This window comes from Mustela nigripes, chromosome 16 (assembly GCF_022355385.1).
Source record: "Mustela nigripes isolate SB6536 chromosome 16, MUSNIG.SB6536, whole genome shotgun sequence".
In the NCBI taxonomy this organism is placed as follows: domain Eukaryota; kingdom Metazoa; phylum Chordata; class Mammalia; order Carnivora; family Mustelidae; genus Mustela; species Mustela nigripes.
In genome coordinates this window covers 5,957,602-5,979,660 of record NC_081572.1, presented here as the reverse complement: position 1 = coordinate 5,979,660, position 22,059 = coordinate 5,957,602, and the positions used below count along the sequence as shown (strand labels likewise).

General features: G+C 48.9%; 1 protein-coding gene and 1 long non-coding RNA gene across 4 annotated transcripts in view; one reads left to right on the top strand and one right to left on the bottom strand.

Moving 5' to 3' along the window:
• Nucleotides 1–65: 65 nt before the first annotated feature.
• On the top strand, nt 66–14,534 carry KCTD2 (potassium channel tetramerization domain containing 2). 2 transcript variants are annotated; one of them, XM_059379908.1, is made up of 6 exons: nt 66–451; nt 2,023–2,131; nt 4,362–4,453; nt 10,095–10,190; nt 12,433–12,558; nt 13,759–14,534. In XM_059379908.1, the coding sequence occupies exons 1-6, from the start codon at nt 113–115 to the stop codon at nt 13,777–13,779; spliced, it is 783 nt and encodes a 260-aa protein (XP_059235891.1). In that variant the 5' UTR covers nt 66–112; the 3' UTR covers nt 13,780–14,534. The 2 variants fall into 2 exon arrangements, with proteins under 2 accessions (XP_059235891.1, XP_059235890.1); XM_059379907.1 differs by having other exon boundaries at nt 67–451; nt 13,493–14,534.
• Nucleotides 14,535–18,275: 3,741 nt separating this feature from the next.
• Nucleotides 18,276–22,059, bottom strand: part of LOC132004169 (uncharacterized) — a 32,719-nt gene continuing 28,935 nt past the window's right edge. Inside the window, exons 3-4 of one of the 2 annotated variants that reach the window (XR_009400436.1) lie at nt 21,771–21,914; nt 18,276–19,772 (exon numbers count right to left, since the gene is read on the bottom strand). This is a non-coding gene — a long non-coding RNA (uncharacterized LOC132004169). The remainder of the gene's footprint in view (nt 19,773–21,770; nt 21,915–22,059) is intronic. The other variant, XR_009400435.1, reaches the window with a different exon arrangement.

The following is a 22,059-nucleotide window of genomic DNA, read 5'->3' as shown; positions in this document are numbered from 1 at the left end:
TCCCGTCCCTCTCCCCCGGCCCCACCCCCGCCGATGGGCCGGCCCGGCTCTCCCTGCCGAGAGATGGGCCGGCCCGGCGGCGCGCGGGCAGCGGCGGCGGCGGCGGCCCAAGATGGCGGAGCTGCAGCTGGACCCGGCGATGGCTGGGCTGGGAGGGGGTGGCGGGAGCGGGCTGGGCGATGGGGGCGGCCCGGGCCGCGGACCCCCCAGCCCTCGCCCCGTCGGCCCCACGCCCCGGGGGCACGGCCGCCCACCCGCCGCTGCCGCGCCTCCGCTGGAGCCGGGTCCCGGACCGCCAGAGCGGGCAGGGGGCGGCGGTGCGGCCCGCTGGGTCCGACTGAACGTGGGCGGCACTTACTTCGTGACCACCAGACAGACCCTAGGCCGGGAGCCCAAGTCTTTCCTGTGTCGCCTCTGCTGCCAGGAGGACCCGGAGCTGGACTCGGACAAGGTGCGCCCCGCCCTCGGGCGCGCCCCCGGCCATCGAACCCCCTTCGTGCCTCCTAGCTCGTCCCCAGATTCCTGCGACACGCTCCCCACAGGCGGGCTTTTCGGGCCGTAACCCCCTCCTGCCCCTCCCCCGTCAGGCTGGCCCCGGGGGGCTATTCTCCCCCAATCCTCAGTCGCACTCCGGCTTTCTCTCTGACCCCGCCCTTCGCTCTCAGCGACTCATTGCCCACACGGTGCCCACCCGCACCTACGAGAACCCACTGCACACCCCTTCTCCGTATTCCTCTCTCTGCCTCTCATAACCAGTCCCTCGGATCTGCATGAGTTTTCCCTTGGCTCCTCGTCAGCCCCTCACTGCCTGTGCCAGATGCGTCCAGAACTGGGTCAGGGTGAGCGAAGGCATCTTTGTAGCTTTCTCAGACTTCCTCTTGGACCCCTCTGCCAAGTTGGGTGAAAGCCTGGGTCTGACAGCTGCAGGAAGTGCTTCTCCTGATAGCACGCTTCTTTCCTGTGGTCCTGGGCCCTGAGCTCGCATCTGGTAACAGTCGCTGTTCTAGGAGCATGTTAGAGCTCAGATACATGCCTTGGAAAGAGATTACCAGTTGCCAGTGCAAACCGAAGGCGACTGGTTAAGGCCATCGGAAAATGCAAACTGAAGAATGCTGTTGAGCAAGATGCATGGCTCCTAACCAAAAGTTGAGAGGTGACGAGACACTTCCAACCCATTTCCAGTTTGAAGTGTTGTTTATTAACTTTACACATGGATCATTTAGTAAGGCGTTGACCATAGCATACCTCACCTTCCATATAGCACTCAGCCAGTTACATTGAAATGGAGTTAGGTTTGGGTAGAGATTGGCTGTTTTATTTATTCACCATCTACCTCTCCTCTAATCTCAGATCGATAGAAACCTGTCCTGCCCTAACTTTAAAGAAATTCCAAAACCTTTGCTTGTAAAGGAATTATTTTTATCTACCCTAAATCTCTCTTGTTGCAATAGAAGCCAGTTTCTTCTTGTTCCTTTTACTGTAAAGATGAGTAGGATTAAAGCTGCTCAGCGCCAAGTCCCGGCCGTGCCAAGCTTCCTCTGGGCACAGAACCTGGGGTGTGTGAGTTACAGCTGGCAATGCAGACTCCCACTGATGTTGGCCTTGAGCTCAGGAGTATTGCCAACTATACAGAGGTTTTCTTAGAATTAGGAATGTGATTTGGGGGCAGTAGAGCAGTCAGAATGTCCATCTCAAGCAGAGATTTAATAATCAAACTGGCATTTTCTTCCCCTTACTTTATAACAGATATCCCATAGAAGAATGGTGGTAATTGTGTCCCAGTAAAGATTTTAGAAGTTCAAGTAAACGCCTGGATGTGGGACTTGGCATCTGTAACACCCCACCTGAAATGATCTCAGAGTACAAGATACATAAAGCTAGCCTTCTTGCCAGTAGTTTGTAATAAGCAACATCTAGCAGCAACACTCGCCCTCTCACTAAAGAATTGTGACAGAGAGGCTGAAACCCTGCCCGGACTTAGTCTGAAATCTCCAGAGTGATACCTTTGTGTTCGGTTGGCAGGACGAGACAGGGGCCTATCTGATTGACAGAGATCCCACCTACTTTGGTCCAATCCTAAACTACCTCCGCCATGGGAAGCTCATCATTACGAAGGAGCTGGCAGAAGAAGGTAAGAATGACGTTCGAACTGGGCATTTTCCAAAATTGGGGTTTAGCTTTAAAGCTGTTTCACAGATTTGAATTTTTTTTTAAAGACTTTTATTTTATTTGACAGAAACAGACAAAGTGGGAGAAGGCACACAAGCAGGGGGAGTGGGAGAGGGAGAAGCAAGGCTTTCCTCTCAGCAGGGAACCCGATGCAGGGGCTTAATCCCAGGACCCAGGGATCCTGACCTGAGCCAAAGGCAGATGCTTAATGACTGAGCCACCCAGGCGCTCCCGCATTTGAATTTTTTTTTTTTTTTTTTTTGGAGATTTTCATCAAGTTCATGTGCAGGTGTAGTAAAGGTTTATGGAAGTGAGCAGGGAGTCTCTAGTTACCTAGTCTTATCTGAGGAGGTCTTGCTTAAGGGGTCCCCACTGGGCTCTGTTCAGCGTCCTTAATGAGACGGAAAAGAGCTAGCTCAGTTTTACAGATAGCTTCGGGAGCATTCTCCAAACCTGCAGAATTGTCGGGATCCCTTTTTACTTTTACTTATGAGCTTGTAAGCAGTGAAGGTCCGTAGCCTGGAGCATCACATCTCTGACATTAATTATTTATTTTTTTTCAATTTTACTTGCAGCTATAAAACATAATAAAGGCTTGGCCTCATTTCTTTTAAGACTGGTCTCATGCTTCCTTGTAAATTTTTGCAGCTGACCTAATTCGTTCTCCAGTCCGTTGTCAGGTGTATCATCAGTTGCCTCATCTTTTTGGTTTGTAGGGCATCTGGACTGTTAAGTGGGTCTAGACATCTTTCTAAAAGGCTTGCCGTGGTCTCACCAACGGCATTCAGTAGAAGATTGGGGCCTGTCCCTAAGTCCAGGGCACCCTGACCTAGAAACTTTAGCTCTGAATAAGAAAGCTGTAATGGCCATGCTAATTAATGAAGTGGCCGCAAAACACATCGGGTTCAACTGGTAAAAGTGTGCTTGCTCTTTCTTTAACATTTCAAAAGCACGCAGAAATAATGGGAATAGTACAATAAATTCCGTGCACCCACCGTCCAGCTTTCATAATCACTACCTCACGGATAATCTCGTTTCTTGAAAAGGGGAGTCTTCAGCATCTTTTCTGAAGTCTTTAAAAAAATTGTTTTCTATTGAAATATTTTCAGACTCAGAGGAAAGGGCCAGAACAGCACAGAGAACTCCCAGATTCATCAATTCTTTAGCATTTTTTCGGTCATGCTTGTGTTATCACCCATTCTGTCTCCCCGCTCCTGTCCTTCTCCCTTCCCCACGCAGTTTTTACTTCTGAACCATTTACACGAAATCACAGATTCACCCATTAATTCTTCACCTGTATTTCCAAGAACAAGGTTACAGTAGAGTTATCGAGTTCAGGAAATTTAATATTAATAAATATTTCTATCTATAGCTTATATTCTAATTTTATCGGTTGCTCCAGTAATGTTTTTTATAGCAAATGTTTTTGTCTGATACCAGATCACACATCCCACTTGGTTGTCCTGTCCAAGGTCTTTTAGTTTATTTAGCGTGGCATTCTTTCAGTAACTGCCTTTTACGTTCAAATAATAAGCATCCTATTAAATGTGGTCCACATTAATTTATACACACTCACCCCTGGTCATTTTTAGGACAGACTGGGTAAGCATTGCAAGCTCAGGAGTTCTCCAATGTGACCAGTTCCAGGAAATAAGTAACATATGGGAAAGGTGTCCTGCAGCTAATGGGCAGGTGCAGGGAGAGTCGAGGAGGGTGCCAAGTGGGAAACTGCAGGGGTGAAACAGAATGAACAGAGCAGCTCCAGAGCTTGACTCATGCTGGGGAGAAGGAAATGGGTATACCCTAAACAGCAAAGAAATGTTTCCCAGCCTGAAGGAGGGAGACCAGGCTTCCATTTGAGAAAGCAGTTCTTGGGGCGCCTGAGTGGCTCAGTGGGTTAAGCCTCTGCCTTTGGCTTGGGTCATGGTCTCAGGGTCCTAGGATTGAGCCCCGTATCAGGCTTTCTGCTCATCGGGGAGCCTGCTTACCCCCTGTCTCTTCCTGCCTCTCTGCCTACTTGTGATATCTCTCTCTCTCTCTCTCTCTCTGTCAAATAAATAAATAAATAAATCTTTTTTTAAAAGAAAGAAAGAAAGAAAAATGCAGTTCTTAGCAAGCATGCAAACTTCAGCTCTTGCTGTTTTCTGGGGAATGCACACACATCTCTAACTACAGTTTGGTCCTTGGCCTAGGTGTTCTGGAAGAAGCGGAGTTTTACAACATTGCATCTCTTGTGCGGCTGGTTAAGGAACGGATACGGGACAATGAGAACAGAACTTCTCAGGTAATGGGTTTTGAACTCTTTTTTTTTTTTTTTCCCCCAGATCTTATTTATTTATTAATTTGAGAGAGTGAAAGTATGAGAGGGGGAAGGTCAGAGGGAGAGAGACTCCAGCTCGATCCCCCGACTCCAGGATCATGACCTGAGCCAGAGGCAGTCGCTCAACCAACTGAGCCACCCAGGCACCCTTCTTCTTTTTTTCTTTTCTTTTTTTTTTTTAAAGATTATTTATTTATTTATTTATTTATTTGACAGAGGGAGATCACAAGTAGGCAGAGAGGCAGGCAGAGAGAGAGGAGGAAGCAGGCTCCCTGCTGAGCAGAGAGCCCAACGCGGGACTCGATCCTAGGACCCTGAGATCATGACCTGAGCCGAAGGCAGCGGCTTAACCCACTGAGCCACCCAGGCTCCCTGCCGTTTTTTTTTTTTTTAATAAGATTTTATTTTTAATCTCTTCACCCACAGCATGGGGCTCAAACTCAGAACCCCAAGATCGAGAGTCACAGCTCCACCAACTGAGCCAGCTAGGCGCCCCACGGGTTTTGAACTCTTAAAGGGAAAAGGTCTCCATGGCTCTTTGTTGCCGTGTCTGGGTGGGATTTGAAAAGGGACACGTGCTGTCAGGCAAGAGCTACCGCTCCCCTTATAGCTGGAGGTCTGTGGGGAACACAGTCCATGCACCAGACAGACAGCGCATTCGCCACTGGGCTTGTTCAGAACAAGGAAACAGAAGAAGACATAACAAAACAGCCCTCCTGTCCCTTTAAGAGAGCTAGCGGTTGTGGCTGCTCACCATTTGGCAGCAAGTCCATGGCACTTGAGGTCCCTAACCTTGTTCTCAGGCAGAGTATCTGTCTCCCTCCACATAAGGGCCCAGCAAGCTCTTGCTTCCACCTGTTGGCCACTATTAGGACCAGCCTTTTTAAAAGTGTGATCACGTCCCATTCGGCTCCCAATAGCCACATGAAACCAGTCTCGCGCTCTAGACTTTAGGAGCTGCTTGTGAATAATGCTTCCGAGGAAATAATCTCAGGCTTTCCTGTTAAATATGAAGTCTGGGTTTTTATATTAACTCAGTAGACAGAATAACAACAACAATAAAACCCACACAATTTGCCACCAGTTTGAGACGACCGTAAGGCACGCAGCGCTTATTTCACACCGTGTCACCCATCACATGTCATAAGTGGCCACAGTGGCATCTTTTAGGCCCTTGTGATTCTCTGGCTCCTAGGAGAGGGTCTGTGCCCTCTAGAAGCTTGAAGTCTAGCGGGGAAAACAGACGGTCCCTTTCCTGTATAGGCTCTATTTTAAGAAGGTACAGCTGTAGTGACGGAGGGCAGCATTGGACTCCACTGTGACCATCTGTCTTGTAGCCTGAGTTGCCTCTTATCCCATCAGCTCCCAGTGATGGATGCTTTCCTGAGATCCAGTCTATTGCAGTGTAGAATTTTCCCGTGATTCAGAAGGCAATGCTTCTTTTCAAAAGTCAGAACAAAACAAGTAAAAAATAGTTCCTCTCTATGTTCTATCTTAGACTTCATATATCCAAATTTTCTGGGTTGGTTTGTTTGTTTGTTTGTTTGTTTTTCCTGGCTCTAAATGGAGTTATCTGACGGGGGAACTGACATCCATGACCAAAAACGACCTTTCTTCGTTTTATCTGTAGTAGTTTGCAAAGATGGAAAAAAGAGCTTCTTGGTTTTCTTCCTTCTATAGCCGATGTCGGAAAACCTTTCGAATGTTCAAAAATGAACTTATAACTGCTTTGCAGTTTACCATATGGAATATCGAATGGCCTCAATCTCGTTGCCATCTCGGATTAAATTGTACGCGGCATCTTTCTCTATTGTAGATACTTAATAGCTAGACGTTCTGGAAACCTAGCTTTGTCCTCAATTTTCCACATTCCGAAAAAACTTTTGATTGCTTAGTGTAAATTTTGATGGTACCATGAATTATGTAATTTGAAGCCATTCAGCCCTGAATGTTCTCAGTTCTTTGCCATTAGCTAAGTCCTTGAGAGCATTGTAAGATTTGTTTGATGACAGCGATTAAGTTAATTAGTCCTCTAGGTTTTGAAGGCTTGTGGATATAGACCCAGTTGGAAGCTTTTTTGTTCTAGGGCTGGCAAGGCCTTTTTGATGCTAATTGATCTTTCCATCTGTCCTTTTTATTTAGTGAAACTCTGAGCAGTGGATTTGATGTTGTTCAAAAACACCCTCTTTTGCATGTATCACAGCTCTAAGGCAAAATTGGCCATGTGTGTATTTTTGTGGCTGTCCCTTCAAACACATTGTCTCCTTTAACTTGCCGATTTTTTTCTTAAGATTTTATTTTTAAGTAATCTGTACACCCAACATGGGGCTGGAACTCAACAACCCAAGATCAAGAGCCACACGCTCCTCCCACTGAGCCAGCCAGGGGCCCCGAACTTGTCTCTATTTCAGGGAGACACACATGACCGGGATTCAGGCAGAGCCCAAGATATGGGTGTCCCACTCCACCTTTTAGTGACTTCTCATTTCTCTGTTAGTGGCTGCCACTACTCTGCTACTTTGCTGTCTCTGACATTTTTTGTTAGGTCATTAATCTTAGTGCATTCAAGAACACCTGTGGTTTACTTTGGAAGAGAAAAATAAAGAGGTAGCATCTTAAATACCTTGGGCTTTGATAGTTGGGGCTAGTATCATGGAGCTTTCATGATACTCTGAGTTTTAGAACATAAAACACTTGGTTGTTTCCAAAATGTGTACTCAGAGATCATTGAAATCTTCCCGGGATTTGCTCTACATTTTAGGTGGAGGGAATGTTTTTCTTGGTGCCTTGTGTAACAATAGTTGCATTCGGTCCAGAAGGGGAGACCATGAAAGAAAGAGCTCAGCATTGTTGGCGGACCAGCCCGGGCGCTGGCGCTGCCTCCATCCCAACAAGCACCACCTGACTCAGGCAAGACACACCAGTGTCCCGCAGAAGACGGGAACAGAGGGGGAGCCACTCTGGGCTTGGAGCACTCCCTAATCTGGAGCTGCTTTTGTTGAGCCAGTATTTCCCCAGCAGCGGGTTCTTGCAAACAAATTTTCCAGAGAACTGAAGCCCAGTCATCCTTTTGAAAAAGCATCAAAGCTGAATTTCCATTATTCTTAAGGAAACCGTCTGTATTTTCTTTCTTTCTTTTTTAAAGATTTTCTTTATTTATTTGACAGAGATCACAAGTAGAGAGGCAGGCTGGGTAGGGGCGGGGTGTGTGTGTGGGGGGGAAGCAGGCCCCCCGCTGAGCATAGAGCCCAATGTGGGGCTCGATCCCAGGACCCTGAGATCATGACCTGAGCTGAAGGCAGAGGCTTAACCCATTGAGTCACGCAGGCGTACCCCCCCTCCCGCCCTCCAGTCCATATTTTCTTGAAATCCCAAGAATATAACCAATCCCTCCGTGATGGAGCATCATTGTTCTCAGCTTCCGTTGCTGTTTGTGCTCTAACAAATGCGTCATGTCCTTTGGACTGGCAGTGGATGTGCAGCTGTTGGACCCAACACTGAATGGTCCAAAATTGACAAACGCTGCGTCTTCCTGTGAGCCTTCAGTCGTCCTTGTGAGAATGGGAGCTCTCATCTGGGGAGCATTCCTCCCTGCAGCACCCCGTGCCCTCGCCTGACTTCGCCTTTTTTTTTTTTTTTTTAAAGATTGATTGATTTGAAAGAGAGACACACACAGAACAGAGGGAGAGGGAGAGAGAGAAGCAGACTCCCCACTGAGCAGAGAACCCAACATGGGGCTTGATCCCAGGATCTGAGCCAAAGGCAGATGCTTAACTGACTGAGCCACCCAGGCGCCCCCTGACTTTGGCTCCTAAGGCTCACAGCCCAAGTCCTAAGGGAGGGGTTCCCTCTGGATAAAGCATTAGGGGCCTTCATGCCGCAACTTTGGGGCATCTAGCTTTTTCGCTTCTGGTTCTAACTACTGTTCCAGAGTTGAATGGGCTAAAAGTGACTTCTCTCTGGATTTGACACCAACTGGGTGTCCAGCAGTTCGTCCTCTCCTGAAACTAACTAGTGTGTAGTAACTCTTTCTACAGGTTTCAGGGCTCAGCCCCCTGCTTCAGACGCCAGTGCCACATCCCAGGTCCCCATGCTACCTGCACTTCTGTCCACCGCGGCTACACAATGAAGGGTTCCCATGACATCCCCCATCGGGTTCAGTAATTTACTAGAACAACTAGAACCCAGGAAGATGCTCTACTTACTGTTACAGTTTATCTCTAGGAGACAGAGGACAGCCAGATGGAGAGAACCGGGGCGGGATCCGAGCGCAGGAGCCTTCGCGCCTGTGGAGTTGGGATGTACCACTTGGCCAGCATGTGCTTACGGTTGCCAGCTTGGAAGCTCCCTGAACCTCAGTGTTCGAGGGTTTTTAAGGATGTTTCATTACATACCCATGACTAATTAGATTAACTCATTGGTCGTTGGTAATCGAATTCGGTCTTCAGCCGCTCTCCCTCCCTCCAAGGTCAGAGGTCGGCAAGTAGGACTGAACGTCCTCATCTTTTTTTTTTTTTTAAGATTTTATTTATTTATTTGTCAGAGAGGGAGCAAGTGAGAGCGAGCACAGGCAGACAGAGTGGCAGGCAGAGTCAGGGAAAAGCAGGCTCCCTGCAGAGCAAGAAGCCCGATGTGGGACTCGATCCCATGATGCTGGGATCATGACCCGAGCTGAAGGCAGCTGCTTAACCAACTGAGCCACCCAGGTGTCCCTAGACGTCCTCATTTTCTAATGGTGCTTGGTCTTTCTGGGGACCAGTCATTAGCACAAAAAAGATACTTTCATCCCTCAGGTAATTCCAACGGTTTTAGGAGCTCTGTGCTAGGAAGCAGGAACAAAGACCAAATACCCATTTTTTAGTATATACTTCTATAACGGACGTGCTACCATTTAACTCTGAAACACTTTCAGGTACCATCAGTGGAGGGTAAGTGTTTTAAACATTGGTATATCCTGGGATCTTGTTTTATATATTATTCCCATAATAAGATTTCACTCTGAATAAACCAAAGTGGTCTGCATTTTCAGTATGTATGTCAGAGATGAAGCAATTAAGATGATGAGGTGACTTTCTTGTCCAAAGTGATTTTACTCTATTTTCTATTCCGGGAAATGGATGAAATCTAAGCACATAACTCATTTCTCTGAACTTCAGAATTATTAGACCCACTGATTCCATAGCCTTGGGCCTTTTTTTTTCTTTCTTTCTTTCCTTGGATAAGTTTTTATTGAAAAACAACATCGCTGGGGCACCTGGGTGCCTCAGTGGGTTAAAGCCTCTGCCTTCGGCTCTGGTCATGATCCCGGGGTCCTGGGATCGAGCCCTGCATCAGGCTCTCTGCTCAGTGGGGAGCCTGCTTCCCCCTCTCTCTCTTCTTGCCTCTCTGCCTACTTGTGATCTCTGTCTGTCAAATAAATAAAATCTTTAAAAAAAAAAAAAAGAAAACGACATTGCTGCTTGTCAGAGGGGCTCATGTGGGGCTGTCCAGAAAAAATGTCCAAGCAAGCTCCTTTTCAGTGGTCAGTTTTGGGAAGAGCCACACCAGGGCAGCTGCAAACTGTTGTGTCCTCGAGATTGTTCTTGAAAGTCTGTTGTTGTCGCAGGGCCCCGTGAAGCACGTGTACAGAGTCCTGCAGTGCCAGGAGGAGGAGCTTACGCAGATGGTCTCCACTATGTCCGATGGGTGGAAATTTGAACAGGTATGTTTCCCAGGAGGCCCCGTGCCTCAAACCGTCGCCAGCCATAGGCAGCTCCTAACCTCAGGGGTCCGTCGGGCCAGGTGGGAACCTGTTCAGAAACGTAGGAAAGAGCCACTGGGTGTGGATGATGTGCTCAGTCATACCGGATGAGTTGGGAGACTTGAGAGTAGTATCATGTCTCCCAACTTCACATCCAAGTTTCAGTTTGATTGTGCTTGCTTAGGCCTGAAAGTGCCTTTATGGGGTTTTTTCTTAAGTGCTCAGTTGACATTTTATAGAATAACTACGAAAAGAAGGCTAGGCTGCATCCATAGCCCTTCCTTTCCTCCCCCCGGGGTGAGAATGCTGTCGTTCCAAACAGAATGTAATCCATCCCGAAGAGCATGGGCGTGTGTGATGTGAAAGGGGTCAGGCATGGTGAGAAGTGTGGCTTCGCCGTTCCCCATCAGTCTGTGCATTTCTGTTCCTTTAGCTTTGGGTCGTGGAGGAAGTATCCAGACAAAGCCACACAGTCAGCGTTGTACTGTTCCCTCCATTAGATGGCAGAATTGTTCAGCTCATCTGTTGCCTTCGCCACAGGGAGCGCAAGCAGAATGAACATGTTAGCAAACAGAATGATCCTGTTACCGTTTTGTGGGGATCAGGCCCGTTTTTATGCAGACTTTTGAAGAGTCAGTTGAAGGGTCACCAGAAACTCACCTTCTCAGCTAGCTGCTGGGCTGCTAAGAGTACTGTGTTGTAGATCGGATACACGGGTGTCTCCGCCTTCAGAGCTAACGCAGGATCCTTCCTCACGCGTGCCCACACTGCCGAGTCCATTCTGCCTGTGTATGTCGGCCTGATTCTTAGCCAGGTGGGGGCTGCAAGATGTGCCATACTTCCACCCCACAAGTATTTTCCTTGCTATGTGTTTTTTCTTTTTCAATATTCTATTTGTAAGTAATCTCTGTGCCCAACATGGGGCTGGAACTCAGGACCCCGAACTCAAGAGTTGCACGCTTCTCCTGCTGAGCCAACCAGACACCCCCTCCCTGGAATAAGTTTTAAGCAAAGAATGTTTTGGTTTTTTGTTTTGGTTTTTTTAGATTTTTATTTATTTGACTGAGAGAGAGGGGCAGTGAGAGAGGGAACACAAGCAGGGGGAGTGGGGAGGGAAAAGTAGGCTTCCCGCTGGGTGGGGAGGCCAATGCGGGGCTTGATCCCCGGACTCTGGGATCAGGACCTGAGCTGCAGGCAGATGCTTAATGACTGAGCCACCCAGGTGCCCCAGCAGAGAATATTATTAAAAAAGTAATAATAAAAATAAGTTTGTTTGTTTTTACAATTCTTTTTTTTTTTTTTTTTTTTTTTTTAAGTTTATTTGAGAGAGAGCACAAGGGCAGGGTGAGGGCAGAGGGAGAAGCCCCACCGAGCAGGGAGCCCGATTCGGGACTCAGTCCGGGGACCCCGGGATCATGATCTGAGCAGAAAGCAGATGCTTAACCTACTGAGCCACCCTGGTGCCCTTTTAAGTATTCTTTATGAAAGCGGTGAATAATTATGAATCTTTCATCTTGTTAATGTTTGGGGGACAGACAAGGCATGCTTGTACGAACTCTATTATATGGATGAGGAAGTTAAAGCCCGTTCATAGAGCGAATCAGTCATGTTTTTCTCACATGAGACGCTACATGCTTGCCCAGATGACCTTACCCTTTGGCTTCCTTTTTCCCTGAGCACGTGTATTGTCTATTTAGAGTTGAATCCTGAATTCAATTCGCTAAAAAGGTTAAAGGTCGCAGCAGCATATGGCTTCTGGTAACTCTTCAGTGATTCACTCAGTGCTTTCCAGAGCCTTCTGAGTACCAGTCTCCAGTCCAGGACTTCTGCCTGAAGATGAGCCAGCTCTGTGTAGGCGTTTGGCTGAAGCAAGTGTCCATTCTCATTCACACAAACATTCTCTTTCACCTCAGTGTTTGCTAGAAGGAGTATGATCGTGGTAATCCTAGTTGCTGCCTTTGGGATTGTTTCAAGTGCTTGGGTGGGAGACAGTGGCGGCGCCCGTACTTTTCTTCTCTAGGGAAGGCTTATTGAGGATGCGCTGGTGAGTAACTGAGATCCAGATGTGCCCTCGAGCCAGGAGAGTCCCAGAAATGATTGTCCATGAGAGGCAAAACTACACAGTTGGGTCAGGAGGAGGGTTGGACGCGTGTAGCTCTTTGGTACCTGAAGGTGACTGTTTGCCATATTCTTGTTCTGTCAGCTAATCAGCATCGGCTCTTCCTATAACTACGGAAATGAGGATCAGGCAGAATTCCTCTGTGTCGTCTCCAGAGAACTAAATAATTCTACCAATGGCATTGTCATAGAGCCCAGTGAAAAGGCAAAGGTAAGAAATGGTGTCACCCGAATTTTGTCTCTGACTCGTTTATTCCCAGCCCCTTAGAGGGCTTTGCCTGAACCAATTGTTGCTTGAGGTTTCTTCCCTTTCCTTCTGAAGCTGGCTTTGCATTTTGCCTTCATTTTTTTTTTTTTAAGATTATTTATTTATTTATTTGAGAGAGAGAGTGAGAGAGAGAGAGCATGAGAGGGGAGAAGGTCAGAGGGAGAAGCAGACTCCCCATGGAGTTGGGAGCCTGATGTGGGACTCGATCCCGGGACTCCGGGATCATGACCTGAGCCGAAGGCAGTCGCTTAACCAACTGAGCCACCCAGGCGCCTCTTCATTTTGGTTTTTGACTGTTATAATTTAAGTCAGGATTTATGGAGCCGTGGCTGAGGGTTTCAGTCAGGAAACGTGTACTGAAATAGGGTGACTCTGATACCCTCAGTCCAGTCAGGGAAAACAATCTTATTGCCACTAACTACAACAACGTGAGAATTCTGAAACTCAAAATTGGGAAAATATTTTGTGTCTATTCTTTGAAACTGTTCTCTCCTTTTTGCTGCCTCAAGAGAAGAGGTATTTGGTTACCTCTGTGACCTCCTCACCTTTAGTCACTGGGAAATTGTGTGGTTACCTCACACACTCTCCTAAGTCAGCAGCCCATGGTGCGTCTGCACCATTTCCTTTAGCATCGACAGCACTTGGGGCCCCACGGTGTTGAGCGAGTCTTTTACTACTGAAGTGCTTCAAGGGGGTCGGGGCTGCAGCCCTGCATTGCCTCCTGGTTTACCAGGGATTGTCGTGCTGCTCGCAGGGGTCCCGCAGAAAGCAGCCGCGGCTCCCTTTCCCCTCAGCAGTCTGCTTAGCAGCCTCAGCCTCAAAGCAGGTCTGCTCCAGAGTCCAAGCCTCAGCCCTCTCCCCCGTCTTCCACCCGCAGATTCTTCAGGAGAGAGGATCTCGGATGTAAATTCCAGATCCTTAACCATCAGGAGAGCAACCCGGCAGAGCACCTCGTGACGTTCAGTCTTGCTCCTGTACAGTAACCAACCGAGCTGCTGCAAAGCAAAGCTGAGCCTGGCCCCCCAGTGGAGAAGTGTTCTGGTCAAAACCAAAGGAACCCCTGCCCCTCCCACAGGAACCTGAAGACAGACGCGACTCCCGGCTGCAGAATACCTTTTCAGAAACCTGCTTTTGTTTTCTTAGCCAGTGTCGCGACGAGTCTGATAACCGCAGCTGGGCCAGGTTCCCAGTTGGAGCCCTTCTGGGCACCTGGGGGAAGGGAAGAGGAAGGCCTGGCTCCTCGGACGCGCCCGTACTTCAGGGAAGCGGCAGATGAAGGAGGATCGTCCCTGAGCTGTGCCGTGTTTTCGCCCGAGTGCCGCGTTGGAAGCCGCTTTGTAACACTATCTTTCCCTCCTTCTCTGCACCCCGGACTAATGCAGCAGATGCCAAGGACTGTAGCTTCAGTCTGTCGAGTTGAGTTTAGGTTTTGGATAAAGGATGGCGTTGCCAGAATAACCCCTCCCCCCGTTCCTGTGAACAAAACCCCTTTGAGGAAGCAGGTGGTGGGGTATCCTTGGTAATGGGCGGAGGTCGGGGATCGCTGCTCTGGGATCGGGGCGCTTAGCCGCCGTGTCCATCCCTGCCTCCTTTGCCTCTAGCAGCCCGGACTCTCCAGAAGCTTGCTTTCATCCCGAGAGGAGGTCTGCGGCAGGTGGCGTCCCGCAGTCTGTCGCACAGACAGACGGGAGCGGCAGGTAGCTGGTCTGTAGCCGTCGCTCACCCTCCGTTGGCCCTTCCTCCTCCTCTGACTTCTGAAACTGGACCGAAGGAAAAGGGGACTTGGGATCCTCTGATGGCTTGGGGTGGGGACAGCATTTCTTTGGAAGTTGCCAAATGTGTTACATTATAGTATCCAAAAGTGTTATTTCTTCTGTGATTGTCTCTTGGAAATGCCTTGACTGAACATTTAGTATTTATTTGTGTCTCTTCTTGATTTCTGACCATGCCTGGCAGGCGTGTCCGTGCCCCCACATCATCCCCGGTAGAGTGTGTGTGTTTGCTGGGCGGGCCAAGACCCCCCTCCCTACGTCTCTGACCCCACGCATTAGCATCACTTCTTTCTTCAGAGAGCCAGGTCATGGAGAATCAAATGCTTGTTTGACCGAGGAGGGGAGTAAAGCCCTCCTTCAGGCTGGGACCACAGAGCTCGTAGCTGGATCATCTCGGTGAACAGTCACTGAATGCAAAGGGCCAGAGAATCCCTAGTTTTTCCCAAGATGACTTTCCTGGTATGGCAGATGGCCCAGAGAAGGGGAAGGTGCCATGGGACACTCCATCTGTCACGGCCACCTCCTGCCAGTCGCTCCTGGCTTCCTCCACAGGTGAGGTTCTGTCCCCTCCACAGCTCAGCTGCTTCCTAGGTGGCTTTGGCGCTGCGATTTTTGGAAGTGACTTACAGGCTGTGCCAAATATCTTTTGAGCTTGTGACATGTGCCCATGTACAGATCGCGTAACTCTTCTTCAGGATTCTCGCTTTGACCTTATCTGTGTGTAGAGCAGGATAGAAATGTGCGCCCAGGGGTGTCTGCTGATACGGGAGCGTGCTTGTGGACATCGGCACCTCAGAACTCTGGCTTGTGCCCACGATTCCTACAGCTAGAAAATGTTACAGGAACTTCTACCTACAGTAAAACAGTCACCCTTGAAAAAGGTCACACATATCCTGTCATCTTTCAGGAAAAAAAAATAATAAGATTTGAATGTGTCAAGGAAAAGCTGCTCTGACCAGAATAGGACAGAGGACTTTGGAAGAAGCGCTCTTTGGCCAATTCAAAAAAGTAAAATTTGACTCAAAGGAGGGAAAGCAGCTTCATTTGGGGCCTGGAGCCCAGTCAGATTTGCTTTCCCAAGGCCTTTCCCTGCGGGTCGGCCCATGCTTCCAAGCCTGCTCGAAGGGGTGAAGCCAGGTGAACCAGAAGGCAGAGGAGAGCTAGCCCGTCCGAAACGAGCATTTCTCTTCTCAGAGTCCCACAGGGGATCCTGCGGAGAGACCGCTGAGCGCCGTCCTCAGCAGAGAAACCAACAGCAGTGACCCTGCCGCTCTCCCGCAGGGCTGGCTTTCGTGAGGATCCCCTCCTCGTGGCAACCTAATGACAGTTGCTCCAGTACTCCTGAAGCTGGGGAGGATTCCATTTCTTGAGGTTTCTGGAAAAGTATTCCCCCCCCGCCCTTTATGAACCGAGTCAGTATTTTTTCCTGAAAGCCTTCTCCCCCCCTCCTGGGAGAGTCCGGCTGATGACCCCGGAGAGAGGTCTGGCCATCGGTTTGGGGGTGTCACGTGGCCAGGGACCCACATTCTCTCCAGCTGCCCAGGGCTGCCGGGTGGGGAGTGTCTTCCTTCTTCGTTCTGTGCCCAGGCCCAGCTCACGAAGCAGCCGGGCTTCTCCCAGGAGACGCCATCATCGCGCGCTTCTGTCTTTCCCTCAGAACCTGCTTCTTGGCAGTGCGGCGTGGCCCAACCTCCTCTAGAGCGACTTCGTTTCTGCAGTCTTAACTGGTCTCAGGGGTGTCAGCGAGGTGTAGGGGAGGAAGGGACAGAGATGCTGGGGGGGAGGGGTGGGTCGGCCCAGGGGACACCCACACCCTCCAGCGTGGCCTTTGACCCAGAGGTGAGGGACCATGCCTGTCACTCGTGGGTGCCGTTTGTTACTGTTTGTGTATCTGAATAAAGTCTGAAATGCTGTGACCTTTTTTTTTTGTCAATAAAGACATGAAACAAACTTTGCATCTTCTTGGTTTCCCATCACTCCCGATGATCCTCAAGCTGTTTTCAGGACATGAATTTGACTACCAGGGCCTCTTACAAAGTCCTCATTTCTCTTGCTGCTGAAGCCGCCTGAGGGGGTGTTGGGACTCCTTCCTCCTCAGGACCAGGAGAGAGGGAGAAACAGGAGGTGGAGACAGATGGGCTACCCAGCAGTGAGCTGGGAGGGGGAAGAGTCTGACCATTTTTAAGGGAAAAGAAGGCTTCCCGGAAGCCTAAGTGGCCGGGTGCCCATTTTCTCTGCACAGTGGAGGAGGAGGAATAGATGTGGGGTGAGGCAGGTAACCAGCAGGCTAAGCATCGGCCGTTTGAGGCACCGGGCAGGGTGTGGGACCCTCAGAAGGCATTAGAGCGTCCCCTCCCGTAGGGCGCTGACAGCTAGGGAGACGTGTAGGCACAAAGGTAGCAGAGGGGGCATGCGTTTGTATCGGCCCAGGGTCCGGTGGAAGACAGACCACAGCAGTTGTTAACACGTGGTAAGAAGAGGAAAGGGCTCAGCGACGCTCTGGTGTCACAGACCTAGTGACTGCGGGACACAGTTACTGCTCCCAGGGCAGGGGAGCCAAGGGAGGAACTTGGGACTGTTACAGTGTGCAGGCGTGCCGGAGGGGCTCTCTTGCCACGGAGGAGATGCTGCCCTCGCAGGGCGCTCGGGACGGCTGGTTCTACGACCACACTACTGGGACCAGCTGTCGCTGCCAGAGCAAAGCTGTGCTGCTGTGGTTTCTCTGGTAACAGGAAAGGGCACGTCCCTTCTTTTTTGCCTCCAGCCTGGCAGGCTCCCTCCCTCTCACATTCCCCGTGGGTGCACCTGTCCTGGAACGAGCTGGTAAAGGCAAATTGTGCTTGGCAGCGGCTCAGCCCCAGGGGCACGGGGAGAGTCCCGAGGGCCGGGGGGCTGGGAGGCCGAACAGCCCAGCTCTGCCGCCTCTGGTAGCTCGGCATCCGTGGACGTGCTTCGACACATACCTGTACCTAAAACAGTAAGAACAACTCTATGTCTGTACATAACACGATACAGCCACTCCACGCAAAGGTGACCTTGCCCTCTCCCCAACGTGAAACTTTAGTGTCAACACTCAGTGTTCCCACATCTGAGAGACTGTGACACCTATTCTGGGCCAGATTAACCATTCAAACTGGCATGGTGGGTTAGACGACAGACACCTACCTAGTTCATGATTGGCAGGCCAGGCCACATGGTCACTGGGTGTCCCATGGTTAGGCACCTGATCTCAAGAAGAGTTATCGGCCAAAGAAGCCATGGATATTTTTCAAAACCCTGGAGTCCTGCGTGGTAATTCTCCAGTCGGGGATCGCGGGACACAGCGTTAGCATTTGTGATAGATGGTTTGGCTGTTGCTGAATCCTACGCAGTCATAAAGCCCAGGTGATGGCCCAGAGCTAAATTTGTAATAAGAATCACACCACATGGGGTGCCTGAGTGGCTCAGTGGGTTAAGCCGCTGTCTTCGGCTCAGGTCATGATCTCAGAGTCCTGAGATCAAGCCCTACACATCAGGTGAGATCAAGCCCTACACATCAGGCTCTCTGCTCACCAGGGAGCCTGCTTCCTCCTCTCTGCCTGCCTGCTGTGATCGCTCGCTCTCTCCCTGTCAAATAAATAAGTAAAATCTTTAAAAAATATATATTTTTAAAAAATCAGTTTCCCATGAAGTGTTATGATGGAAATCTAACTCTAATTCTAGTTCTTGCCTTTGCAAGCTGTAGCTTTTGCCCTTGTGGGCTTTCTTTTGTGGCTCTTACCTCCTCCAGGTTTATTTTCCCCAAGACAAACTTGACGGCTCAAAATTTAAGTCTTATATCTAAATGTGTATTTTTAGCTGATGTCATTTTTCTGTTAATGATTTCTAACAAAACACAACATGGAAAGAAAACTGTATTCTTTTTAAGATTTTATTTATTTGGCAGTGAGAGAGAGAGAGAGCACGAGTGGGTGGAGCAGCAGGCAGAGGGAGAAACAGGCTTCCAGCTGAGCAGGAACCCCACTGTGGGGCTCCATGCGGGGCTCAATCCCAGGACCATGGGATCATGACCTGAGCTGAAGGCAGATGCTTAACGACTGAGCCACCCAGGCACCCCGTGTTTTGTTTTGTTTTTAAGATTTTATTTATTTGACATTGAGCAAAAGAGAGAGAGCCAGAACAAGCTGGGATGGGGGCGGGGGAAGCAGAGAGGGAAGCAAACTCCCCACTCAGTGCGGAGCCCAACACAGGGCTCAATCCCAGAAGCCTGAGATCATGACCTGAGCCAAAGTCAGTTGTTTAGCCAACTGACCCACCCAGGCGCCCTCCCCCCTTTTAAGGGGAATTATTTTTTTCTTTTTAAGATTTTATTTATTTGACAGAGAGACAGCAAGAGCGGGAACACAAGCAGGGGGAATGAGAGAGGGAGAAGGAGGCTTCCCTGAGCAGGGAGCCCGATGTGAGGCTCGCTCCCCAGACCCTGGGGTCACAACCTGAGTCGAAGGCAGACACCCAACAACTAAGCCGCCCAGGCGCCCCTAAAAGGCTTTTTAAATTTTTATTTTTTTTAAGATTTTATTTATTTATTTGACAAACAGAAATCACAAGTAGACAGAGAGGCAGGCAGAGAGAGGGAAGCAGGCTCCCTGCTGAGCAGAGAGCCCAATTTGGGGCTCGATTCCAGGACCCTGAGATCATGACCTGAGACGAAGGCAGAGGCTTTAACCCACTGAGCCACCCAGGCACCCCAAGGGCTTTTTTTTTTTTAAAGCAAGCTCTATGCCCAGTGTGGGACTTGAACTCATGACCTTGAGATCAACAGTTGCATTCTCTACTGACTGAGCCAGCCAGGTGCCCCAGACTGTAGGTCTTAGCTTTCCTGTAAGGAAATTGTGAGCAGCTTCCCTTAGATTTTCCTCGATCGTTCTTTATGTGCAAGACTATTTCTTCTACTCACATTTCATTCCGATCACTTTGCACATGAGCTATCTACACAGGTGGCAAATCAAAGAGCACAAGATCCTCCAAATATGCCCTACTTCGTTCAATTGTGATGGCTAGCCAGTAAGTACATATTTGAAAGAGGAGGACTGGAAGGCTTCACAGATTCGTGAACTACACCCTGAGGTTGGAGAAGGTGCAGGAAGTTGGTTGGCAGAAGGATGGTCAGCTGTCCCCTGCAGCTGGTGTTGCTCAGGTCTGTCACCTCTATCACGGGGCTAGAGCAGACATCACTTATCTGCTGCCATTTGCTTTACAGCCACTGCATGCCCAGAACTGCAGTAGGCACTGATGATGAAAGTTGAGTCACCAAGGCCTGTAGGACATGGAGCAGCAGGAAACTGCTGGAGCCAGGCAGGAAATAATCAAGCCACTGCTCTAATGGCTGGGGAGAGTCTTCTGAACCTGGAAAGAAGCAGATGGATGAAAATTCCAAGCTGGACTCAAGCTCCATTGAAATATTTAGAAAGCAGAATCACTCCCAAATCCTGGAGTGCCTGGGTGGCTCAGTTGGTTAAGCATTCAACTCAGGTCTCAGGTCTTGATCTCAGCTCAGGTCTTGATCTCAGGGTCATAAGTTCAAGCCCAGCACTGGGCTCCACACTGGGCGTGGAGCCCACTTTAAAAAAGTGGGTGGGGGGTTGGGGGGGCTAGTCAGTTAAGTGTCTGTCTTTGGCTCAGGTCATGATCCCAGGGTCCTGGGATCCAACCCTGCATCAGGCTCCCTGCTCAGTGGGGATCCTTCTTCTCCCTCCCTCTACTGCTCCTCCTGCTTGTACACTCGCTCTCTCTTGCTCTCCTTCAGATAAATAAAATTAAAAAAAAAAAAAAAAAAAGAATCACTACAAATCCTAAGTAGGAGAAATAAAAGCACACATATTATAATAAAACTGATGAAAGCAAATATGGAAAAAAAAATTTTTTAAGATTTTATTTATTTATTTGACAGAGAGAGCTCACAAGTAGACAGAGAGGCAGGAAGAGAGAGGGGGGGAAGCAGGCTCCCCGCTGAGCAGAAAGCCCGATGCAGGGCTCGATCCCAGAACCCTGGGATTATGACCTGAGTCGAAAGCAGAGGCTTTAACCCACTGAGCCACCCAGATGCCCCAATATGGAGAAAATCTTAAAAGCCACCAGAAGCAGAGAGGAACGTTAGTTCCAAAAGAGTGACAATAAGACTCACAGCCAACTTCTCAATGGAAAAATATAAACCAGAACAGTGGAATTAAATCTCCTAAGGTTAAAGAAAATAGCTGCCAACCTAGAATTCTGTACCCAGCAAAAATATACTTCAATATTGAAGATGATATAAAGGCATCTTTGACAACCAAAACATGAGAGTATTTGTGACCTGCAGAACTTGTACTAAAGGAAATATTAAAAGGTGTTCTTCAGGGGCTGACTGGCTGGCCCAGTCAGAAGAGAATGTGATTCTCGATCCCAAAATTGTGAGTTTGAGCCCTATATTGTGTGTAGACCACTACTTTTAAAAAATTAAAAGCTTGGGGCACCTAGGTGGCTCAGTTGTTAACTGTCTGCCTTCGGCTCATGATCCCAAGATCATGGGATTGAGCCCCAAGTCAGGCTCCCTGCTCAGCAGGAAGCCTGCTTCTCCCTCTTCCACTCCCTCTGCTGTGTTCCCTCTCTCGCTGTGTCTCTGTCAAATAAATAAATGAAATCTTAAACAAAAAATAAAAAATAAAAAAGTTTGGGACTTTATCATTCCCAAAACTCAATTTGGAAAAAAGGTGGCTCAGGGGCACCTGGGTGGCTCAGTCGTTGGGTGTCTGCCTTCGGCTCAGGTCATGATCCCAGGGTCCTGGGATTGAGCCCTGCATTGGGTTTCCTGCTCTGCAGGGAGTCTGCTTCTCCCTCTCCCGTTCCCCCTGTGTTCCCTCTCTGGCTGTCTCTCTCTGTGTCATATAAATAAATAAAATCTTAAAAAACAAATCAAAAAACGGAGGCTCAGTTAGGTCATGATCTCAAGGTCCAGCAATCCAGCCCTGAGTCAGGCTCTGCCCTCAGTACAGAGTCTGCTTATCCTCCCCCCATACCCCTCCCTCTGCTCCTGTTCTCTCTCTCTCTCTCTCTCTCTCTCTCACACACACACACATAAATAAATAAATAAATAGATGTACCTGGGTGGCTCAGTCAGTTAAGTGTCTGCCTTCAGCTTGGGTCATGACCCCAGGGTTCTGAGATCAAGCCTCAGTCTGGCTCCCTGCTCAGTGGGGAGGAGCCTGCTTCTCCCTCTTCCTCTGCCACTCCCCCTGCTTTTGCACTCTCTCTCTCATTCTCTCTCTCAGTCAAATGGATAAATAAAATATTTTAAATTAATTAATTAATTAAAATAAATGAGTATTCTAAGGGTCTGCATTATCTAAAAAGAGATAAAAATAATACTTTAGCGTGGCTGGGTGGCTCAGTCAGTTAAGCATCTGCCTTCAGCTCAGGTCATGATCCCAGGGTCCTGGGATCGAGCTCCACATCTGGCTCTCTGCTCCGCAGGGAGCCTGCTTCCTCCTTCTCTCTCTGCCTACCTGCGATCTGTCAAATAAATAAATAAAATCTTTAAAAAAAAAAAAAGAATAACCCTTCCACAAAAAACACTCAGGGCCTAGGTGACTTCACCACTGAATACTGCCAAACATTTAAGGAAGAAATAACACCAATCTTACTCTTCCAAGTAAGT